General features: G+C 35.4%; 1 protein-coding gene across 2 annotated transcripts in view; it reads left to right on the plus strand.

Annotated features, from left to right (window-relative positions):
- LOC121421507 (cleavage and polyadenylation specificity factor subunit 6-like) overlaps positions 1 to 25,217 on the plus strand; it is a 49,796-nt gene extending 24,579 nt beyond the window's left edge. For both annotated transcript variants that reach the window (XM_041616238.1, XM_041616239.1), the window contains 8 exons: positions 1,378 to 1,537; positions 2,535 to 2,674; positions 3,177 to 3,653; positions 4,579 to 4,643; positions 8,183 to 8,295; positions 11,296 to 11,455; positions 11,813 to 12,061; positions 22,893 to 25,217. In XM_041616238.1, coding sequence (XP_041472172.1) covers positions 1,378 to 1,537; positions 2,535 to 2,674; positions 3,177 to 3,653; positions 4,579 to 4,643; positions 8,183 to 8,295; positions 11,296 to 11,455; positions 11,813 to 12,032 — 1,335 coding nt within the window. In that variant the 3' untranslated portion in view covers positions 12,033 to 12,061; positions 22,893 to 25,217. The remainder of the gene's footprint in view (positions 1 to 1,377; positions 1,538 to 2,534; positions 2,675 to 3,176; positions 3,654 to 4,578; positions 4,644 to 8,182; positions 8,296 to 11,295; positions 11,456 to 11,812; positions 12,062 to 22,892) is intronic.
- The last annotated feature ends 324 nt before the right edge of the window (positions 25,218 to 25,541 follow it).

Below are 25,541 nucleotides of genomic sequence, written 5' to 3' on the forward strand. Positions count from 1 at the left end.
CACTGATTTCATAAGAAAGTCTGTAAAACCAGGCTTAACCCTATCTAGGCCGGGGTATTTTGGGAGTTCCTATGGCCGGGGGGGGCCTCCCAGGCCCCCCCCCTAAGATCTCGGCCGTCGACCGCGCGATCGCGCCGAAAATTGGCACGCGGGTTGCCTGGGGCATAATCTACAAGATTGTATAGTAATTTATTTCATGCGAATCGCTATTAAGTGATTATGCTAATTTATGCGTAATTAGTATGCGAAATCATACTTTTCCCTCTAACTCCCTAAATAAAGCTCTAAATGTACTAATTTTTGGTATAGACACTCTTTGTGGTGTCCTTAGCAAGTGTACATGAAAAAAATTGTGATATCAAATCATTTTCTTATGTATTATATTGTTTTTGCAATTTCTTATGTATTTCTGTGTTTTTTTGACCTTTTGTTTTTCATTGTTTTTTCAATGAAATTTGTTGGGGACTCTTCTGTGATCATAAAAAGCATAAAATGAATATATTTAGACTAGAAAAACTAAAAATAATCATACATTTATGAATTTTGGTTGAAAACACAATTTGCATTGACTTTGTACACGAAATCACGTTTTTGAGCAATTTTAGGTCTGACATGCACTTACATAATGTTGCGTAATTTTGGAACCATGTACCCGGGTGACGCAAAATTGGTCTCAAAAGTTGCACAAGACTTGAAAGTAAAAAGTCAGCGAGCGGCGCGGTCAAAAAATTTCGCACGGCGAAAATATCGCGCGATTCGTTGAGGGGGGGGCCTCCGAGGCCCCCCCGGCCTAGATAGGGTTAATTGTCAGTATATCATCGAGGATCTAGATCTGGTACAGTTACATAAACTGAACTTAGTGAAATCTTGAAATCTACACTGAAAAATGTTCACACTGAAGATCACCAACACAGATAGGCACACGTGGGACAGTGTATTATTATTGCTCGAATAAAGACCCGACGGAAGTGACCGAATCCACGCTTTTTTGCTTATTTCTCAGCAATTACACAATTTCTTCCAGAATACTTTGGCATATATTTTTTATTCATACAAACAGACACTTGGGTGGTCATTATATTAGATTCTGTAAAAAGTCATTTTGAGATCGTTACCAGAACTGGAATTTATCTTTAACTGTATGTTGTGTTGGTATCACTGAATAGGTAACGTCAATGCTAGTGCTGTGTAAATGATATCATCATTAAAAACGTATCCCCTTAAAGATGTAGTATTATTCATTTTGTAACAGTTAACATCTGCTGGAGACCCGTAACATAAAGCGTAGCAATCATCGTAGAACATATTTTGCGATTGCTTGCATTGACTACAATGTACAATCACTTGTTAAAATTGTCTCTTTCCTTTTACTTGTAGCCACCAGGTGGACCACCTCGAATGCAGGGCCCTCCACCGCCCCACCCCGGTGGTCCTCCACCACCCCATCAAGGCCCTCCTCCACCCCATGGGGGCCCTCCACCTCCCCACGGTGGACCGCCTCCGCGTGGCCCCCCTCCTGGGCCTGCCCCAAGACCAGGTAAGCGTTCTTGAAATAAGGGCCCTGTTTTCAAATAGTTGCGAATTGATCCAACAACCATGGAAAGCACTTACATCTAAAATGCATGTTCACGTTTTTCTTAATGTGATGTACACTCATACTTTCATCGTTGCCTTGACAATTCAATGTGCTCCTATTTATTTATTTACATATAGACAGTGTGCAAATACCCTGTTGGAAAAATTACGACAATGATGAAATTCCATCTGCCTTGACATTTCAGTGGCTCTATTTGGCTATTTGTTTACATATAGACATTGTGCAAATACCCTGCAGGAAAAATTATGACAATGATGAATTTCCATGTAGTTGAAGTTGATTGGATCGATCACAATTTTTTTTAAGACGAGACCTGGATTGCGTATTTGTCAAAATCTGATATCTTACATAAGTTAAATTTTCTTGATTTCATGGAATAATTTTTGTGCATTTTTTTTGGTATAGTAAATCGGAAGGGGGGCATCATCGTCCCTCTAAAACTCCATGTAGGTAGTAGCAAAAAGTGATATAAACTTTTGTGTGAGATTATCTAGTCATAATTAGATCACTGATAGATTATTTCCAGTTGTATCAATCAAAAGTAATATTGTTAGCATTCTCTTATTTCATTTATCTACAGTTTCATTATTTCTCTACATTTAACTTGCAAAAACCTGTGTCATAATATATCGTGGTGGAATAATTACTCATAAAAATGACTCAAGCATAACTCTAAACCATGATTTAAAGTGGTACACTTTTGTTTGATTATTTCTAATAGCTCATATTATTCCTCTCCATTTTGGGTACGTTTTACATCAATAGACTTGTTTAAACATATGCCATAACATATGATAACATTACTATTCACAGTAATTTTCAAATTGTTGTGGTGAAATAGTGACTGATTACGTTGACTTGAGTGTAACTTCAAATCAATGTAGTACACCTAAGTGTGTTTGTTTAACTATGATAACTATTCCTTTTCTGTGCTTAGGACCCCCTCCACCTCACATGGGTGGTCCGCCTCCACCCATATCAGGCCCAGGTGGACCGCCTCCTCCCAACAGAGGCCCGCCCCCTCCCATGCAGGGACCACCCCCTACAATGCAGGGACCGCCTCCAAATCAAAATATGGTAAGAGAAAAAATCCCTTGGTCGTCTTTCATGAAGCTCTTTCCAAATTATGAACGACTTCTGCACAACTGGTGTCCGTTTTGGTGCAAATTGTGATTGACATTCGTTTCTGTTCCTGTTAACTACAGTTAAAATCTGATATTTTAAATTAAAATGCAGGTATTTATTAAGCATCTGCAATTCTGCATTGTAAATTGTAGCCAATGGGGTTTCATTATTTGAAGTATAGAAAATATGGGGATCTGTTATCCAGGAAGACACACTGTAGTTGTTTATTCAACAAAGCTGACTTTTTTTTTGACTGACAGTTCCAAGACAGCAGAAAGGATGTCAAATAATGAGAGCTTTTAACAGCAATTATGACAGTATAGAATATTTATGATGCAAAACATTTTTTTTTGATAAGCAGCGCCAAGTCTGATAAGTCTAGTTGAATGCAGATTGGAGAAACACATTCAATGTGAGTAATTTTCATTTTGATCTTTCCTTTATAATTGTACAGATGCAAGGACCACCAAGAGGACCTCCTCCTCCACAGGGAGTCCCGCCTCCACATCGCCCTCCTGTCTCTGGTCCGCCTCCAAACATGGGACCACCTCCAATGCAGGCTCCGCCCCAGAACATGGCTCCTCCACCCATGCAGGCTCCTCCGCCTCAAAACATGGCTCCTCCCCCTCAAAATATGGCCCCTCCCCCTCAAAACATGCAAGGGCCTCCTCCTAACATGAACAGACCGCCTCCACCACACAGCATGAGTGGTCCCCCACCAGGTATGGTGGCCCCGCCCCACAACTCCATGGTAGGACCGCCCCCAGTGGCACCTGTTCAACAGCCACATGTACAGCAGACGATGCCTCAACCCCAGCAGGTCCAGCCTCCGGCCTCTGGCGCACCCCCAGCTCTCCATGTAAACCCCGCCTTCTTCCCTGGTCAGACGCAGGTACCACCCCAGCAAGCTCCGCCCCAACAAGACAGATCAGTAAGACCTTTGTAGTAGCATTGAACATTGATCATTTGCCCACACGTCCTCTCAGTTATGAAATAGTCTTCATGAAGAAATTAAAACTTGTTGAACTTCTAAAAATTTAAAAAAAAACACTCAACATCATTTATGTTAAATTCTTATTAAATTTCTTTTGACAATGCTTGAAAAGTGCCTTGAGTACTCTAATGAGTGACTTTGGCATGTTATATAGTCCAATAAATTATTATTATTCTAGAGCAATTTGAGACTTCTCACGTAAACTTGTGATGGTATTTGATATTCATATTCTTTTATACAATACTTGGCAGAATTAATGATTAGGATAGATTATTCCATGCTGTCATTTATTCCATATATATCATTGTTGCATTGAAATTAGCAGTAGTGCAATTCCATTTAAAAAAAATTATTTTGATGTCCAACCCCATTTTTATCTTCATATCATATCAACTACTACTCCATTTATAATAATTTGAGAACATTAATTTTTTACTACTCCATAGTCCTTAATAGTGACACAGTGGTGCACAGGTAGCGGTAATTAAGAAGGTGTTCTAAAGATGATTATGATGATGATATTGATGACAACAATGGTTTCTGTTTTTGTTTATGGTAACTCCCATAGGAACTCAGCAGGACAGCATTTTGCTGGTAAACGCCAAGCCGGCATATGACCAATTACCTAGGAAACATTTTACGTCTAGGTTAATCAGTCATAGTGGCTGACCTTATAGACGACAGATATTACTCTTGGGCCTTTTTTTTCAAAGTGAAGACAATGGCAGAGTGGGGATTCAAACTCACAACCTTGCGATTAGGAGTCCAATTCTCTGACCACAAGACCCACGTGGTGATGATGACACATGTATTTTGCAAAGGTATATGATAATTGATAAATCACCTGTTCTTTATTTTCTAGATGTATGATCAGTCGAGACAAGCATACAACCAGCAAGAGTACAGACCACCTACAGAACCTGACAGGTAGGATTTCCTGATACCTTTAGCATAGAGGGCGCTCTTCACAGTTTCTAAAACCCTTCCGTAGAGTTTTTCCAATTGATTCACCCAGCTGCAGAGGTGACAAGTGCAATGAGAAGCTATATAGATAATTCAAGAAGAGAATATGAAATCAGATAGAAATCATGTCAGGACTGGTCTGTTACTGATAATGGTGATCAAAGATTATGACAGTGGCAATGCTTATGATGATAACATTAAAATATGATATTGGTACTAATCAAGAGGATGATGATGATCATGATTATCTTGATACTGATTATGATGATGCTGATGAAGCTACTGATTTTCTACGTTAGAAGACTTCCAAAGAACAGAAATTACTCTTAGGTCAAAAATCACTAATAAATCTTGCAATTTATTGCCGGTCTTTTATTACAAATTTTCAATCAATTTTACAATTTGTTAAGATCTTTCCTTTGCAATTGATTGTAAGTACATTTCCTACCAGAATGATTTATCCAGCATTTGTTGACGTACCTTACCATTCATGATATTCTCCCGATTAAAATCACAATTCTGATTGTTTTTTACTATTTTTTTCCATTTTTTGTCAGAGGTTTTTTTTTTCCATGAAATGCTTTGCCCAAGAACATTCTCATGCTGTGTTTTACTGCTTTTTAAAGTCAAATGATGAAACTATCTTGCAGACTCACCTTGAAATATCACTTATGATTTCTTTACTATTCAAGAGCTTGTAACCCCGACGGGGGCGCCTCGGACGTTGTCGGTGACTTAGCGACCCTTGGCTATTTTTCAGATTTTTTTTTCAGAGGGGAATATCATGCCTGCTTATGTATTGCAAGCAGTTTTATTATTAAATCCTTTTTCTTGATAATTGAGAAATAGGATTGAATTAACCCTATCTAGGCCGGGGGGGGGCCTCGGAGGCCCCCCCCTCAACGAATCGCGCAATATTTTCTCCGTGCGAAATTTTTTGACCGCGCCGCTCGGTGAGTTTTTACTTTCAAGTCTTGCGCAACTTTTGAGACCAATTTTGCGTCACCCGGGTACGTGGTTCCGAAATTACGCAACATTATGTAAGTGCATGTCAGACCGAAAATTGCTCAAAAACGTGATTTCATGTACAAAGTCAATGCAAATTGTGTTTTCAACCAAACTTCATAAATGTATGATTATTTTTAGTTTCGCTAGTCTAAATTTATTCATGTTATGATTTTTATGATCACAGAAGAGTCCCCAACAAATTTCACTGAAAAAACAATGAAAAACAAAAGGTCAAAAAAACAAAGAAATACATAAGAAATTGCAAAAAACAATATAATACATAAGAAAATGATTTGATATCACAATTTTTTTCATGTATTCTTGCTAAGGACACCACAAAGAGTTTCTATACCAAAAATTAGTACATTTGGAGCTTTATTTAGGGAGTTAGAGGAAAAAGTATGATTTCGCATACTAATTATGCATAAATTAGCATAATCATTTAATAGCGATTCGCATGAAATAAATTACTATACAATCTTGTAGATTATGTCCCAGACAACCCGCGTGCCAATTTTCGGCGCGATCGCGCGGTCGACGGCCGAGATCTTAGGGGGGGCCTGGGAGGCCCCCCCCCCGGCCATAGGAACTCCCAAAATACCCCGGCCTAGATAGGGTTAAAAATGGCTTGCCAAAAATTCATGACATACGCTGGCTAATCGTCCAGATTTAGTTTGGTTTGTTTAACCCTATCTAGGCCGGGGTATTTTGGGAGTTCATATGGCCGGGGGGGGCCTCCCAGGCCCCCCCTTAAGATCTCGGCCGTCGACCGCGCGATCGCGTCGAAAATCGGCACGCGGGTTGCCTGGGACATAATCTACAAGATTGTATAATAAGATTTTTCATGCGAATTGCTATTAAGTGATTATGCTAATTTATGCGTAATTAGTATGCGAAATCATTCTTTTTCCTCTTACTCCCTAAATAAAGCTCCAAATGTACTAATTTTTGGTATAGAAACTCTTTGTGGTGTTCATAGCAAGTTTACATGAAAAAGATTGCGATATCAAATCATTTTTGTCTCGCCTGCGAAGCTGAGTGAGACTATAGGCGCCGCTTTTTCCGACGGCGACGGCGGCGGCGGCGTCAACATCAAATCTTAACCTGAGGTTAAGTTTTTGAAATGACATCATAACTTAGAAAGTATATGGACCTAGTTCATGAAACTTGGCCATAAGGTTAATCAAGTATTACTGAACATCCTATTAAAGTTTCATGTCACATGACCAAGGTCAAAGGTCATTTAGGGTCAATGAACTTAGACCATGTTGGAGGAATCAACATTGAAATCTTAACCTGAGGTTAAGTTTTTGAAATGTCATCATAACTTAGAAAATATATGGACCTAGTTCATGAAACTTGGACATAAGGTCAATCAAGTATCACTGAACATCCTGCATGAGTTTCACGTCACATGACCAAGGTCAAAGGTCATTTAGGGTCAATGAACTTTGGCCGAATTGGGGATATCTGTTGAATTCCCATCATAACTTTGAAAGTTTATGGATCTGATTCATGAAACTTGGACATAATAGTAATCAAGCATCACTGAATATTTTGTGCAAGTTTCAGGCCTAATGATTAAGGTCAAAGGTCATTTAGGGTCAATGAACTTTGGCCGAATCGGGGTATCTGTTGAATTACCATCATAACTTTGAAACTTTATTGGTCTAGTTCATTAAACTTGGACATATGAGTAATCAAGTATCACTGAACATCCTGTTCGAGTTTCAGGTCACATGATCAAGGTCAAAGGTCATGTAAGGTCAATGAACTTTGGCCATGTTGGGGTTTTTTGTTGAATAACCATCATATCTCTGTAAGTTTATTGGTCTAGTTCATAAAAAGTGGACATAAGAGTAACCATGTATCACTGAACATCTTGTGCGAGTTAGAGTAGTATTCAAAGTCAGCACTGCTGCTATATTGAACCGCGTGATGCAGGTGAGACGGCCAGAGGCATTCCACTTGTCTTATGTATTATATTGTTTTTTGCAATTTCTTATGTATTTCTTTGTTTTTTTGACCTTTTGTTTTTCATTGTTTTTTCAATGAAATTTGTTGGGGACTCTTCTGTGATCATAAAAAGCATAAAATAAATACATTTAGACCAGCAAAACTAAAAATAATCATGCATTTATGAATTTTGGTTGAAAACACAATTTGCATTGACTTTGTACACGAAATCACGTTTTTGAGCAATTTTTGGTCTGACATGCACTTACATAATGTTGCGTAATTTCGGAACCACGTACCCGGGTGACGCAAAATTGGTCTCAAAAGTTGCGCAAGACTTGAAAGTAAAGAGTCAGTGAGCGGCGCGGTCAAAAAATTTTGCACAGAGAAAATATTGTACGATTCGTTGAGGGGGGGGCCTCGGAGGCCCCCCCCCCCCGGCCTAGATAGTTTGGTTAAGAGGTAGATAAGATACCCAGCTTTTAATTGACTTTGCTCTTGGTTCTAATTGATTTTCAAATTTATTTTGTATTGTCTAGGCAACCATCTCCGGCTCCTCAGTTGAGCGAGGCAGAGTTTGAAGAGATCATGAACAGGAATCGTAACGTGTCGTCTAGCGCCATCGCCAGGGCAGTCAACGATGCATCCTCGGGTAAGTTATACCTAATCTCAGACTCCCAGTCTTGATTTCTGGCCCTGACAACTTTCCATTTCAGGCTTTTTGCGTGCTCTCTTCTTTTCAGGCCCCAGTGAGTGAAGCTAACGGGCAGCCCTGTATATCTGCTTGAGTAGTGACCAACTTCATATAGTATCAGTGATGCAGAGCTGCCAAGTAGTACTGATTTTTTTGTATTTAGTACTTAAAAATGAGAAGAATACTGATGGTTTCATGCAAAATACTGATTTCTCAAGGTTCATTTTTATGTGTTGTCCTATGGTATTTCTTTGAAAATACTGATTTCCTCGCCAAAATACTGATTTTCGGCTTTGAAAATACTGAAATGTTCTTGTTCAGGTTGGCAGCTCTGGTGATGTTCATCAAGTTCAAGCCATGACTCTAAACCCAAACCCCAAGGTCCTCATGAGGCCCATTTTATAAAACTTTGTTATAACAATTAATAATAATAGTTAAAGGCACTTAAATCATTCCATCTGATTAGCTAATGGTGAACTGCAACCTGGCCATGCGAGGTTGTTCAGTGGCCATCGGAAGAACGATTCTTGACTTGGACCTGATTAACATCACTGATAGTCACTATTACTTCTTCACTTCCAACCTGCCTATATACCCAAGTATTCGAGTGAATCATCATTCCTGATGACAACCAGGGCACGCTGGTCAAAACGTTGATAACATTTCATTAAGAGTAGGAGTGGGCTATAAATGGGTGATTTTTGGTTTTAATGTGGGAACAGTTTTTTTGTGTTCCATTTACCTTATCTCAACATGAAATGACAATATTTTTTGTCTCGGGTCCAAGAAAAAAGTGTGCCGGGCCAAAATCCAAAATGGCCGCCAAAACCCCCCAAAATCACAGTTTTGGCCACAACTTCTTTATTTGGTGGTCTTTTTCTCTGGTTTTGGTGTCTATTCATATGTGTTTGGGGGTAGGCAATTTGTTTTTCCTATAATTAGTACTTTTAAACCATTATTTGTAGAGTTAAAAGGTAATTATACCTAAATTTTCCAATTTTTATAGCCTTTTTTCAGCCAAAAAGCAGGTTTTATCGTCCTGGTGTTCTTGGATTTTAGATGGTTCGAGTTCAACAATAGAAAGCACATTCATAGAGCTATATCGCTTTTATTCCTCTTCTATGGGTTTTACGGATATTTGTGAAATATATCTTATTAAATGAAAAAATGTTTATTATCTGTAGGGGCTATACAGTATACAATGTACTGTTACTGTACATACTACACTGCATTATATATCCATGCATTGACCACCATGACATATGACAAGGCCTGTATATAAACTATAGTGTCATACATTAGAAATAAGCTCCTAAGGTTTAAAATTAAATTGTGAATTTGATTGCTTGTCAGCTGATATACATGATGAAACCAGCAACGTTAATTGCACATAAAAATATCACATATATATCATATATGTACATCACATATCTAGCCATATCTTCTTCATTTGGAGGCTTTTTTTTACCTGGTTGTGGTGTCTAACTGGCCTATGTTTATGGGGTCAGGTAACTATCATGGTAATATTGATCAACAGCCAATCAGATCAGAACCAAGGATTCCATGCAAGTTACCATTAAGTTAACATAATGGTAAATTTTTATGCAACGGGGCCCAGAATAGCTACAGTGTAAATGCCATGATGTGGGGTTAATTACCTTTCTCCGCCCCTTGAATTAGAATATTTGACAAAACATGTCCTCAGTTTCTGAGACAAAACATATCTTCGATTTCTGAGGCATCTTATTCCAAACCTAAGAGCTCATTTCTACAAATGTACATGTATAACACTGTAGTTTATACAGGCCTTGTCATGGTGGCCAATGCATTTATGCAGTGCAGTATGTACAGTACATTGTATACTGTATAGCCCCAAATATCCGTAAAACTCAGTAGAGGAATAAAAGCGACATAGCTCTATGAAGGTGCTTCCTATTGTTGACCTCGTACCATCTAAAATCCAAGAATCCCAGGACGATAAAACCTGCTTTTTGGCTGAAAAAAGGCTATAAAAATTGGGAAATTTAGGTATAATTACCTTTTAACTCTACAAATAATGGTTTAAAAGTACTAATTATAGGAAAAACAAATTGCCTACCCCCAAACACATATGAATAGACACCAAAACCAAAGAAAAAGACCACCAAATAAAGAAGTTGTTGCCAAAATAGTGATTTTTCGGGGTTTTGGCGGCCATTTTGGATTTTGGCCCGGCACACTTTTTTCTCGGACCCGAGAGAAAAAATATTGTCATTTCATGTTGAGATACATTACAAGGAATAAAAAAAAACTGTTCCCATATTGAAATTACAAAAAAAGTATTTTTGACCCATGTATAGCCCACTCCTACTAAGAGCTATCAAACAACTAAGAGATATAACAAATGGTCCATTTCAGGACTACATACGTCGTGTTTACCGCAAAAAGGCCGTAGTTCTCAACTATGACATAATACTTCTATTTTGTATAATGGCTTATTTTGATGCTTTGTAGTGTGCATTACAAAAAAAGTTACCATTCCTTGATCAGCATACTGTTTTCATTTTTAATTCAATTAAAAAACATGCACTCTTGAATATCTTAAAAGTCAAGAGCCTTGCCATTGTGGTTGGTTTAGCAAGTGTGCGCCTAACAGGCTGCTTGAAATGCTATGAATCCAGTGAGCAGGTAATAATAATTGTGAAGCACTTTGAGCAGTCGTAGATTGATAAAGCGCTATACAAATGCCAATTATTATTATCATTATCATTATTTCCCCCAGCATCTTGCAAGTGTCTTTTCATCACTAATCCACATACTTTGTCATAGACAAAGCAATGGGGAATGCAAGAAAGCGGCTTCAAAAGACGCTTAGCACCTTCATAGCTTGATGGATTCCTGGCACATACTTGGAAGTTTTGGTAATGTGGGTAATTCCTCTTCTTTGTTATCTCCTTTTTTTTGTTGTTGATTTCCTAGGTTCGTTCACCAGTGCTATAGACACCTTAGAGACTGCCATCTCGCTAATCAAGAGGTCAAAGGTCGCCAATGATGACCGATGTAAGCTTCTCATCAGCTCTCTACAGGATTGTCTTCACGGAATCGAGACCAAGTCCTATGGTGGCTCGTCAGGATCAAGGTAAGAGCAAGAAAAGGAATTATTGATTTTGTTCATATCTGCCACCTATCTGTAACAAAAACGAAACACATTTTGTGTAAAAAAAAGTGCTTTATGTGTATAAAAAAGAGAGTATTATAAATGTGAACCCAAATTTAATCTAATTTTCCAGAATAAGTGGAGATTTGTACTAAGGGCAGTCAACATTTTTGAGGGAAAAAAGAACCAGGGTTTTGATTTTAAAAATCCTCCATGAATAGTGTATTTTTCATTTTGTAGGAGTGGTTGATTGTTTGTGGCTATTGTTTAACACACTTGAATGGTTTATAATTGTAATTTTCAATATTTTACACTGTTTTTTCGATGTTATACTTTCAGTTCCCGGTCACGCAAGGACAGGAGTTCAAGAGAGCGTGACCCCGAGAGCCGCCACAGGTCACGTGAATCCCGTAGCTCAAGACACAAGCGCGAAAGATCTCGCAGTCGGGACAGGGAATACCGAGAGCGTAGCCGGGAGAGGGAGTACAGTGACAGAGAGCGTGGGGATCGTCATCGTGACCGAGATCGCGACCGTGACAGGGAGTACAGAAGACGTTAAGCGCTGCTCCGAGAAGAGTCGTTGAATTTGTAAGTAAACATTTTTCTTAGTGGTGTCTTAAGATGGTTGGCACTGGTTTGCTTCTGACTGTCGAGTCTGAATATTTCTCTCAATTATTCGATGATTTACGAGTTGGTCAGGATTTTCAGAAAGTTTTTTGGAACAGTAGTCAAAAGAAGAGGAGATGGCAGCGAAATGCTGCTGAAAGACACGAGAAAATCTATCCAATCATAAAGATATTGGATAAAATCTCCACATCTATCTTTCAATATGTCTGAACCACTGGAAAGCTAACCTCATCTCCGAGACTTATAACCATGCCATCTCAAACCTACCATTATACCTCGCCTGACTTGCAAAATGCCCACACTGACAAAATCAGTTTAATGAAAATAACAATAATTGGTACAAAACCTGTACAATTGGTGTGTTATTAACCGTCACTGGATCATAATAACCTATTGTCATGGAAACGACTCAACAGGAAGAAGTGAACCTTTGCCGATGCCAGCCATTCTGGATATCAGTAATCGTGATCATTGTTTTTTCCATGTCTAACTCAAAGCATTTCATTTTCAGATGCGCAAATTGGTAAGTACCCTTCTGATGTAGTATAATCTTATTAAATTTTTTAGAAAATGGAGGTGTTTGCTGTTTCTTTGCAAGTTTTTCTCAAGTTTTCTAGCTAGATGACGACTCCAATCGAGGAATGATCCCAGCAAAGCATGTTTGACTGTGATGGGAGCTCCCAAGTCTTTTGTAGGTTGGGTAAGTAATCTCGGTAAGTGAAATTATTCTTATGATATTTGCTTTCACGGCAGGGGATATATTAAATTGAATTTGGTAATTTATTGATTAAACATTCTTTCTCGATTTTAATTAATGGTGTTTAATAGTTGATACTAATTCATTTATTAAAGAATGATCTTATTTTTTTTCTGAATTAAGGTTTCATTTGATATATAATGAATCACAGTAGATTTCCTCTGGAAAATTCTCTTCTCTTTTCTTATAATCTCTATCCATTTTCTTATTTTTCCTATTTGTGTAACTTTGAAACATTTTTGATTCCTACTGCTGGAAATTCCAAAGTTTGTACCTAATTGTATTAAGTGTTGTAGAGAATGATCAAAGAAAAAAAAGTTCAGTTTCAAAATGCATGTTTGAAGAATGATATATTCATTCATTGATAAAGTTGATGAAGTATGCCTCGTCTAACATGCACAAATGTGTGCCGACGTATAGTTTCATCTATTTCTGAGACAATATAACTTAAAGATATATCTGGCAAACAATAGTAGTAGACATGTTGGAGACTTGCTTCAAGATGGTTAATATTCCCCTCAATTTGTTATGTATTACAAGAGCTCATGTTTTGAAATTTTATATTTGAATACTTTAAGAACCGCAGATTCGGTATTTGTTGGGATATTATTTAGCCCAACTTTAATTGAAAGGGAATATACATGTTTTTGTGCTTTTTAAGAAAAATTTCTCCAGATGATGTAGACATTTGAGTGACTGTATTTTTGTACATATGCCATAAAAGTTCTAATTCTATTGAAATCTGAGATAGACAAGTAACTTTTTGTTTGCCTCGTTACTTTGAGATTCCCTTTGTGTATATTATCATGATTGTCATTGTCATTGCTCCAAAATAGGCATTCATTGTGTTGGGGTGCATTTAAAGGTGAATTCAAAACTCAATATTGTTTTACAAGGACAGTAGTCGAGGGCATGGCGATTAGTATTTGAACATTGTTATGACAAAAGTGATCAATCACAAAGACCACTAGTGTAAATTTAATTATGCTAATTGCTATGTCCTTAAATAATCCAAGGAGACGAATTGATCCTACTGTGCTGTGATTGGATAGTTATTTTTCATCAAATGTTTTAGAAATTGTAATTATGCATCAGAGACAAATTTCAGTATCGGTACATTGTATGATAATCACCTACCCAATTTCTTTTAGTTTGCGTAGTTCCAAAGAGTATTTCTTCTTAACGGGGTGTCTTTTGTGAGCTTTCAGGTGATGCTCTTCTGAATCATAAAAACATGTCATGTTTTCCGAGAGTGTAGGTCTATGTTACATTTTATTGACAATTTTCCCCTCAAATTGTAAATCATATGCGTCCTAAATGTATAAATTGCATCCACTTAAAATGATTTTGATTTTTTTTGTTCAAGTCAACATTAAAATACTAAAACAAAATCAATCATGTAAACTAATAATTACTTGATTCTAAAGTAGGTATATAATTAGAAATGATGTATTGTAATTGATGATTAGATATTTGAGAGTCACTAACTTAGACCAAATTTTTGTGATTATTTGTCATATAATATGTTAGAACTTGGCTCGTATACCAAGTGCTCTCATCTCCTTTCATTAAGGTGGGCCAGTAAATTCTATTAATTACATTTACTTCTTTTGCCCTTCAAATTTCATAGGCATTTTGTGAAATATCTATTACAAGTAGCTGATGAAATATTTGTTATTTTTCAAAAGGTTGTGTGATCAAATGAAGATTAGTGGTGACAATGTATTTTGATACATATTTTTTTTCTTTATCCAGGGTTTCCCTTTCAGCGTATGATAGATTGTTTTTCTTTCAATCTTACTTGAAAATGATTGTCTTACCTAAATTGCATATTGTGTGTTCATCAGATATTAGGAAATCTATTTAAAAAATCCTTGTTAAGCTTTTAAAGTGTACATCTTTTCACGATAACCTGAAAATCGAGTTGAAATGTAAAATAAAATAATAGCAAATGTATCATAAAATATTTACTCTATATTTCGTTTTTGAAATTTTAAAATTTAAAAAACCAATGAACCGGCTCATGATATTCAAATAGCAATTCTTCGTAATTTTGTTCATTGTATTTATTTTATTTTTAATGTCAGAAAGGTTCAGGGATTGCATTAATGTGTATTCGAGGTATTGCTTTTAATGAAAGAGCACTTTGACTCAGAGCGGTGATTTCTGGTTTTTTTTTTTCAATTTTATACCTTTAATCTGGGGAGCATTTCATGAAAAAAATTGTCGTTGATTTCAACTGGTAGGTGTTATAAAACTACTGGAAACGCTGCGTCTGATTGGTCGCTAGCAAAAAGAGCACTGATGAAACTCATGAAATGCTCCCTTGTTCTTTATATAAGTTTGGTTTTGTACTACTTGCAATTAAGAAATGTCGACAAAAAATAATGGTAAATTGATAACAAAAAGAAAGTGAGAAAAGGGAGGGAGAATCTATTAGGGCGGAGTGGGAGTGGAGCAGGCGGGGGGGGGGGGGTGTTCTCAAAAGGGTGGGTTGAGGGAGGGGAGTCAAATTAATGCACCCTTTCCAGACAACGGAAGGGGGCTCCGGCTGGGTTTTCATGAAAATTCTATAACAACGATATAACATGGAAATAGGGTTGTCTCACAAAGGGTGCATTGAAGTGTACCTCCACCCCCTTTCCACAAACCGCAACTGCATTGAAATTTGAGTTGTAAACCATAAAAGAGATATTCTATTTTAATTACCTGTTTAAGAGAATTTTAGTTTTCAGTGCTTGTGAGGCTAGGCAGTTTGAAAATATTCAGCAATAATAATAATATATGATTTTTTCATCAGAACAAAAAAAGCTAATGAAAAGTGCAACTTTATCAGATAGTGGACCTATATGGGTGTAATTAAACTGGTAACGTGATTGACTATTAAATTCACTTGACTCTTTAATGTACTAGTCTATTGTCATTTTCCAAGTATACACAACATGAACAGAACAAAATTATACATTCTATTTACCATGTTACTTGATGTGCGCCCGGTCATTGAAGAATACCTTAATTCAATTCCTTTTTTACTTTTTGTTTATTTTGGCGTTTTGGTCATGAGGACTTGATAATTAATTGTAATAAATTATCGGATTGACTAGAAGATCTTAATTTTATTTTTATTATCACCCCAATAAATGCAGGATTTTGAATGGTTTGATGAAAATTCATTAGAAGTTCTAATCAAATAAAAGAAATTGAACAGTATTCTTTCAACATTCAGATTGTGCAAAGATTTTGTAAGCTTTGATATAACTGTTATGAAACTATTATGCACTGTAATATTACTGTATTATTTGACTAGACATCCCTATTGATAAATTTATCCCTGATGACATTATTTATTAAACTCAGAGTGTTTAAGCTAGGGTATTAACGATTCATTGTAATTAATTTGACATGTTGAACATCAATCTAAATGTGGTTTATACAGAATTTTTGCAAAAACAAATCATCCTTTTCATGTTTTCAGAAGTATTCAAGATTTTAAAAATCACTAGTGCATTTCTGTTTATATATTGTTCATCTGTGCATAAATTCATTTTCCCTTCAATTTTCCTTCACTTTTGTTTTCTTCTCTGTTTACACTGTTATCTCTGCTGTGTAGCATTCTTGTGTTCTGTTTTGCCCTTCTTTGTTCATTTGATATTAACAAAAAAGAACATTGACTTAAGTTCAGTTCACAGTATTGTTGAACATTATTTATTATTATTTTATTGTACATGTAAGTTCTTGTTTTATTTTTTTCTTGTTTTTGCCTTTATTGATTTAAATCACAATCAGTTCATTATTGAGCGTGTGTGTCACTAAATAATTTGATAATAGTAAGAGGTAAATATTTATAAACTGACAGATCATTCTTCTTTGGGGGGAATACCCTCATTAACAAATTACATATTTGCATTTCAGCTCTTTTTTTTATCTGTTAGTTTTGTGTCTTCGAATGGAAGTATCATAAATAAAAGATAAAATAAGGTCAGCTTTTGAAAGAGGAAAAAACAGAGCATTTTTTCTCATTTTAAAATCACCTTGTTTCTGTATGATATAATGATTGACTATACACGTTTTTTGTTTCTATATTAATTAGAAAACAATAATTTCTTAAAAATGAAAAAAATTTTATATATTACTTTTGAAGCCTATCTAAGTTTTGCTAAATACATATCTCATGTTCCATTAATTCTTTGTGAAAATTTTAATTCCATTGTCAAGTAAAATTAGGGCCATCTCGTAGTAATGTTATTATTCAAGATTTCTTTTTCATAATACCTTTAAACATGACGGTGGAATAAATGAAATGATAGGTCTTCCAAACACTTGTTAGTTATATAAATAATGTAACTCATATTACTTTTATTTCATTCCATGCTTCAGTATTGTTCCTTCTGACATTCTGAAATCATAAATCCTCCATGTTTTGATAAGGTTTTAGGCTGTATCTTTCTGCGACGTGTGCCTTATTAGAATATAAATGAAAAATAATATCTATAAGTAAAAAAAAATATATATACATGTACAGACACTTCCAGTTAGAAAAAAAATGTGTAGTATGTATCAATAATGCTAAATCTTTCATACCAAAGTTATTAGTTTGATTACATGTGGTTTACTCTAATATAATCTAGGAAGAGAATTTTTGTACATGTATTTAAAATCTCATGTTAATTCTACCCTGCTTCAGTTTGTTCATTGTGTAGTCAATAGAATATTAAAACTTTTGTAATGTCTACACGACATTATACATTATACAAAAAAATGTATTCTGAATACACCGAAAACACATACTTATTTGTTTTTAGAGCACGCAAGGTTCATAGAGGAAATAATACAGTTGTAATATAAGTGTTTCAGCAAGAATTGAATTTCTAAATTTCCTAGTAAGTAGCTTTTTCTCACATTCTGCAAAAATGTTTTTATTCATAGCTCTTTTTTTGTGAAAGAAGTAAATATTGTCTGAATTGTTTATAAACTGTTCCGTTTCATGGTTTGACTATTGCTAGTTTTGTTATGAAAGAGTTCCTAGACTCATAGTACTCTTATCACACAGAGGGTTGCTTGTTTAATTTCTGGAAAATTAAGTCAAAATGTGTTTATGTAACATGGTTAAAAGCAGGAACTTCTTCACTTGTGCATCCAATATTGATAGTTTCTTTAAAATATTTCATATACAGGGTGTACATAGAACAATAATGGGTCAGTGAAAGTTCCTTGGGGTACCTATTCTCTTTCCAAAAAAGTTGTTTGGGTTTTTTTTTCTCTTGGTTAGAAATTCTCAATTTGTTATTTATTTTATGATGGACTTGCCTTTTATAAGCTATGACCAAAGTTTGACATAAATTTATCCTTTTGCCAAATTTTATATAAAAAAGAAATTCCTGTATTGGTACACAATCAGAAATTTAGAAATGGTCTAGTTCTGCAATAACTCATTGATTATGCAAATATTTTGTGTATGTAAAAGTAAGTTTCTGTTTCATTAGTATTTGGGCTTGTTACAAGAGGCTTCAACAGAATCTATTTTATTGATCATTTTCTAGACAAATTAAAATTAATTAGTTATATTGTCATACATGTTCATAAACATCATGATCTTTTGTTACATATTAACCCCCCGCCCCCGAAAAAAACCACACACAATATTTTACATGTTGCAATCACTAATTCATCATGATATTGTTTTACACACATCAGTAACTGAATGTGATTCTGTTAATGTGAAATTCATATAGAAATAATGTATGACAATACATGTGTACATTTATTCTTTGTTTTTAACCCAAAATGGCCGAGGGGGGTGAATCAACCCCCCCCTCAACATTTCCTGCGATCATTCCACCGCGAAAATTATTTTTGACTGCTCTACTCTCGCACATCTTTTGAGACCAAATTTATGACGCCCGGGTATGCGGTTCCAAAATTACGTAACATTTTGTGAGTGCATGTCAGACCAAAAATTGTTCCAAAACTTGATTTTGTGTACAAAGTCAATGCAAATTGAGTTTCCTCATCTTATTCATAAAGATATGATTATTTTTACTTTAAACAGCTGAAATCAATTGATTTTAGCATAATTATGCTTCGAAAAGGTTGTGCAATAAATCTGGTGAAAAAACAAAGAAAAACAAAAGGTTGAAAAACAGAGAAATACATAAAACAATGAAATACATAAGAAATAGACTTCCAAACCGAACTTGCGATTGTTAAGAATGCTACAAAGAATATTTTTACCAAAAATTAGCATTCTAAGTGCTTTATTATGTGAATTTGAGCAAAAAGTATGATTTATGCATAAATTAGCATAATTAATTCATATAAAATAAAATCTCATTATTTTGGATAATTTTACCATACAGCCTTGGAGATTGCATCACACACTACCAGCGTGCAAATTTTTGCGGTGCTTGCACGATCGGCGGCCAATATCTAAGGGGTGGGTGATTCAAACCCCCCCCCCCTGCCACAGAACAGCCCAAAAAGCCCGGCCTAGTTACATGTAGGGTTAAATTACTTTAGACCTAAATAAAATGTCTTGTGCACTGAAGCAAAGTGACATGTGAGTTCAGGGGCCTGCGCCAGAAAGATTTTTCAATCAAACAAAATGTCTGGGAAATTAAAAGTGTGCATTTTTTTATTTGCTCGTGATCTTAAACATTTTAACCTATTCTTACATCTTAAACTATTCTTAAACTATTCTTGCAACAGGGGTATATCTTTTTAGAGGGGAATTTTCGTTATCAATCTGCGTTCCTCTCTTTATGATAAAAATAATATATTGATAAATAAGAGTGAACAACTATCTCTACCTGGTCTGATAGGAAAAGATCTACAGATATTGCAATCAATGATATGACTTTATAAGGATTTACCTGTATTGACTGTAATCTAGGAGGTGGCTGCTTTATTTGTCTTTGCCTTTAATATTGTGATGCTTTGTGCAAAGCATCTGCAATACATCTGGGTCGGTATTCAATTCTAAGTATTGATTTTTATGTATTTTACTTAACATTTTACTTGGCCAAGCAAAATGCTTAAAGGACAAGTCCACCCCAACAAAAACTTGATTTGAATAAAAAGAGCAAAATTCAACAAGCATAACACTGAAAATTTCATCAAAATCGGATGTAAAATAAGAAAGTTATGGCATTTTAAAATTTCGCTTATTTTCAACAAAATATTTATATGAACAAGCCAGTTACATCCAAATGAGAGTTGATGACATCACTCACTATGTCTTTTTTATTTTATTATATGAAATATGATAAATTGTTATTTTCTCGTCATTGTCATGTGAAATGAAGTTTCATTCCTCCCTGAACACGTGGAATTCCATTATTTTAACATTTGTGCTTCAGGCAAGGAGGTCCTAATCGTCAAATTCGTAAAAATTGAAATATTGTATAATTCAAACAATAAAAACAAAAGAAATAGTGAGTGAGTGACATCATCGACTCTCTCATTTGGATGTAACTGGCTCGTTCATATAACTATTTTGTTGAAAATAAGCGAAACTTTGAAATGTCATAACTTTCTTATTTTACATCCAATTTTGATGAAATTTTCAGCATTGTGCTTGTCTGATTTTTCTCTATTGATTCAAATCAACATTTTTCTGAGGTGGACTTGACCTTTAAACTCGTATTCGGATCACATTAAAGTAATTCATTTTATCAAATTTAGGCAAAATACTAATAACCATTGTGACGTCATAAAGTTTGAGTCAAATAAAACGCAATGTATGAATCCATCTGTGTACAGAATGTATGGCTGCGCCTATCATGTTTGTAAACAGCATGCAAGCCAGACTGAAGTCTGATAGGCGGCTGCCTTTTAGATTTAAGCAAAATACTTCGACAAAAAATGCAATTGAATGCCAAAGATGGATAGCATTTTATTGAAACAAATACCGAGTAAAATTCTGGCTTAAGTATAGAAATGAATACGACACCCACTGCCTCTTCATTCTGGTTTTGCGTTACTTTGTTTTCCTTTTAAAGACAACGTCAGTTGGCAGATTTTTGTTTTAAACAATTGTACCGAATCCTCGTCAAGTAACATGACACCCTAGTGTACAGGTGGTCTTGCTTATGATTCACGTAACATCATACTCGGGCAAAGACAAAGACAAAAACTGCATCCTTTGAGTAGAATAACAAATGACATATTATGTGGTTGAAAGGAGTATATTTCATATTTTTCAAGTTACTCATAACATGTGATTTCTGTTTTCTCACTACAGGTTCCAGGCATATATTTCTTTTTTTATATACTTTGTTCCTTAGTCCATAGTTGTAAAATTTGAATATTTGATGATTGATATTTTTCTTCACATGTTTGACAATGTATTTGATTTATTTACCAGTATGATATTTAATTTGATCTATGTTTGAAATATCATGATTTAAATTTTCTGGAAGAAATTATTTGACTGAATTATGTCTCTATAATTTCTTCAGAGTATTGCAAATGAACAAATGTTATTTTTGTTATCTCAATATGTTATTGATTTGTATTAAAGAGGTATGAACAAAATGAATTAAATGATTGTGGGTTCCGTTTTAAACGGTTTAACTTTTATTGACCCTAACAAGACTGGGATACATGTATATATTGATGCCTAAAAAGTTGGGAGTAATTCTAGTGTCTTCAGCAAACTTACTTTGCTAAAATGTGATTTCAAATTTATTTTCTTTTTATTCATTTCAATTTCTATTCCATTATCATTTGGGAATTTCAATTCCTGTATTACAATTGTATTTTTGTTGGGGGGGTACTAAAATTTGTCAGCAATTAAGCGAGTTGGTACCATTGAAACACAAAATTGGATTTGTGAGCATTACATGTACATGTACGTTCAAATGAATTTTGCTATTGAGCATTATTCGGACCTTCATGCAATTACAAAATTTTATGTAACTGTGCAACCAAATAACTGAGTATCACACATTTGGTCTTTTTAGGGTTAAACCAAACAAAAATTGAATAGTCAAATTTGATTTGAAAATCGTTAACTTTGGTAGCAAAGTGTAGATTTACTTAAATTGTTCATTATTAGGAAAATTTAAAAAAGAAAAAAATCACATAATTTTGATCAAATCAAGAATTTTTATTGTACAAAAGCTTTTTGCATATGATTGTCTGGGATGTATATGTAAATTTATTGAATTGTTTATTTCAGTGTGATATGTTTATTTTGGTATGATATTGTGCTGAAAATTAGTTGCAATCAAGATACACTATTACTGTGTTTACATGCTGCACTAGCTTGCGGTGAAGACTCGACTTTTGTATACGTGTAAACGCAATTAACTTGCACTTGGCTATGCAGACATGACATGTTGCAGACATTGCAATTTTGCTCCGCGAGCTGGTGCAGACACTGCAATTTTCTCTGTGTGAACATAAAGTCAAATCTGCCCCTGCAATTAGCACATGTTTCATGAAATAAATTTTGTCCACTGATCGATGTTTTTGCCACGCGAGCCGAGGCAGCACGGGCTTGCTGATCTGCACCACGAGCCGGGGCAGCGTATAAGCACAGTATATATGTCTACCTTCTAAGATCTTATTGTGAAATCAGAGTTTGTGATTATATTTTTGTACTTTTATATTGTGGAGAATATCAACCATTTCTGGATTTTTGGAAGATTTTCTGTTGATTCATCTGTATCCCACATTGTTTAAAAAAAAAAAATCTTAATCAGATATGACCTGATTTGATAGTGAACCCTTCTCATTCTTTTCACGTCTATGTTTTAGGCTGTTTAAAGAATTTTGCCTTTAATATCAAACATTTATTGTACCTGAATATGTGTTGTCTATAAATGGTTGATATTTTCTTTGTGATTTAAATTTGTTCATGCATTCTTTGAATGAAATAGGTCACTACATGTAATTCATGTTCAATATAATTTATGTTCGAGATATACAGGTACATGTATTACACTGTTTTATTTGAATACTTCTGTTAACTCGCAATTTTCTTTCTTCTCCCATTATTTGCCACCCTTCTCCATTTTGTTTTTCATTTTCTAGGTGTTTTAGGTGTTTTCTGCCATCCAGCTGTGGCCAAGTAATCGCTTTTTTACATAATAACCCGCTGTATAAATGCCAGTGGTCATGGCCGTAAAAATTAAACTAGTAAGATTATGGTCGGGACCATAAACTTGTGGTTAGAGAATAGTGACAGTTCTGGTCTGACGTTTGATAGGGAGTAGGGGGTATAGTACGGTACATACGACCTCTTGGTCTAACAATTTCGAGTTTCGCCAAGCCACTTGTTTGGCAGATCAAATTGGGGAGCGTGAGGGTTTCGCTTGTCGTAGTTGATGATCCGGGAGAGATACTGCAGAGTTCTTCGCAAGAGAACCTTCATGGGTCAAGAGTCTTCGCAAGGTGGAGCTTTGAGTGTTCATGGACATCATCAGTGTCACTTTCATCGTCGCTGCAGCTTCGCAAGCATCTATGTCATCGTAGCATCGCAAGCAAGTGGATCAGAGTATCGTCCATCATGAAGGACATCGCGTCAAGGACACCTTCAGCCTTCGAGACAGTTCAGCAAGGACCTTCGTAGCGATTATTTGCAGCATTGGTCAGAGATACACTCCCCATCCACCACCAAGACATACCAAAGTCCTCACCTCCGACCTGCAGACCGAGGCAAGTTATTTGTACGTGTCTTTGTGTCCAATAGTATTTAGTTCTCAATATTTGATGATGTAGAAGTAAAACCATTCTCCTATTGACTATAGACCTCCTTGTCACAGAATACTCTGCCCCTCGATCACCCTTTTGACAATCAGTCCACAATCTTTGTATACACAAGCAATTGAACTTTGAGATGTAGCTTGAAAACACCAAGTCAGCTCTTTTGGATTACTCTTTGATTCATGGCTGTAAAAGTGCTTCATCAGCAAGCGATTGTTATGATTTCAGTATAAACCTTCTACCCTACTTTACAAGATTCCACAAGATATTGACATGCCCTTGGCGGTGATCTTTAAACATCATATCTCGACATTCGCCATGTATTAGTCTTTATTGACAGTTGTTTTCGTGTAAGATATTAATCTAAGTGTTGAATGCGCACTTGAAATCAGCAATGTCTTTGTTGTGTAATATAAAGTCTGGCATTGCATCTAGTCTGAGGTAGTTTTAAGTGACACCCATGTTAATTATGTGAGAGCAAACCAGTTTGAAGCAGACTGGATTTTAGATCGACCTTTGTATATTTACCATTTCTATCTGCTTTGGGCGTTACTATTTTTACACATGAACCAAAATATTGCAAGTTTGCAGAAGAATAGGCTTGAACTTTAGGATGTTAACATTGTTTTGTATAAGAAATTTGTGATGTTTTTGTTGTTGAGTATGAATATGTGTCATTCAAAATTTTGCTAGATGTATGAAATTTTGGCACTTACATTTACTTCGATGAAATCTGCTCAGTGTAACCTCTTTTTAACGAAACATAATTGGTAGAACATGTGTAACCAATAACCTACATTTGTAAGGTCATTTGTTGATGATTTTAGAAGACAAAGTGTCAAGAAAACAAGATGTAAATATTGCATTTGCTGATACTTTTGTCATGCTAGCTCCACTTTCTCAATTAATTTGTATGTGTATCTGTCCCCCTCTCCACTTCGCCCCCTCTCTCTCTCTCTCTCTGTCTTTACTATCTGTATATAAAACATAAGCTTTTCAATGTCAAACTGAGCATTTTATCTCAGAAGTGAAGGATTCATAGTTTGTAAAATTCTCATTTTGACCTTGTAGATCACTTACTGATCCATAAGCTCAAATACATTTCTTTTTTTTTTCAAAGGGCTCTTCGGCCCCTTGCAAAGACGAGCACACATTTTGTTAAAAGTTATTCAAAAATGAAATAATGTTTTGTACTGCATTTTGGGTGAATTACCACTTGGTCAAATCCCAAATTGTCTCAAGAAAAAAAAAGACAAATGTTACTTAACATTAGACTAAATTGGTTTAGGCAATGAGAGAACTAGGCCTATTCATGTTTGACCAAGTTGCAATCCACCCTCAACATTGCTAAATCATAACCACTTTCTCTTTTTTTTTTCCTCTTTGAGCAGGTTGGAGAGAAAATAGCTTTGATTTTTCCCACATTGAAGAGACCCGAGGAACATTAGTCGTCATGTCTCTTCTTGCCTTTTTTTATTGAAATTTAAAGTCATCTTCAATGTCTTCTGAAGATATTTGAAAATGGGTGGTGACTATGATCTTTCTAATAAGTTTCTTGAAGGACAGATCAACATTTTAATCAAGTTCATGAAATTTTGGCATTAACTTTAATACTTCCAGAGAAGAAAACATAGCTTTCAAAAAGTCCCCCCCCCCCAAAAAAAAAAAATGAATAAAATAATGATGATAATAATAAGTCTGTATGTCCTCATTTTTTATTTTCTTGGCACATTGTCACCCCCCCCCCTGTACATTTTATCGATGTAATGATCAGAAAATAAAGGGGGGAATCGCTATATCATTGACTTCATTAATGTTTCCTGAACCAAATATAAATGCATCTTTGTTATTTTTATATAAACTCACGTGGTTGTTATGAATAAATGTTTCACTTTTATCCTAAATGTAACATTTTTTTATCTATACTTTGTGGCATTGTATTAGTTTTGCTTTATTCTTCCTGTGCTGCGAGAGTGA

This window comes from Lytechinus variegatus, chromosome 9 (genome assembly GCF_018143015.1).
Source record: "Lytechinus variegatus isolate NC3 chromosome 9, Lvar_3.0, whole genome shotgun sequence".
In the NCBI taxonomy this organism is placed as follows: Eukaryota; Metazoa; Echinodermata; class Echinoidea; order Temnopleuroida; family Toxopneustidae; genus Lytechinus; species Lytechinus variegatus.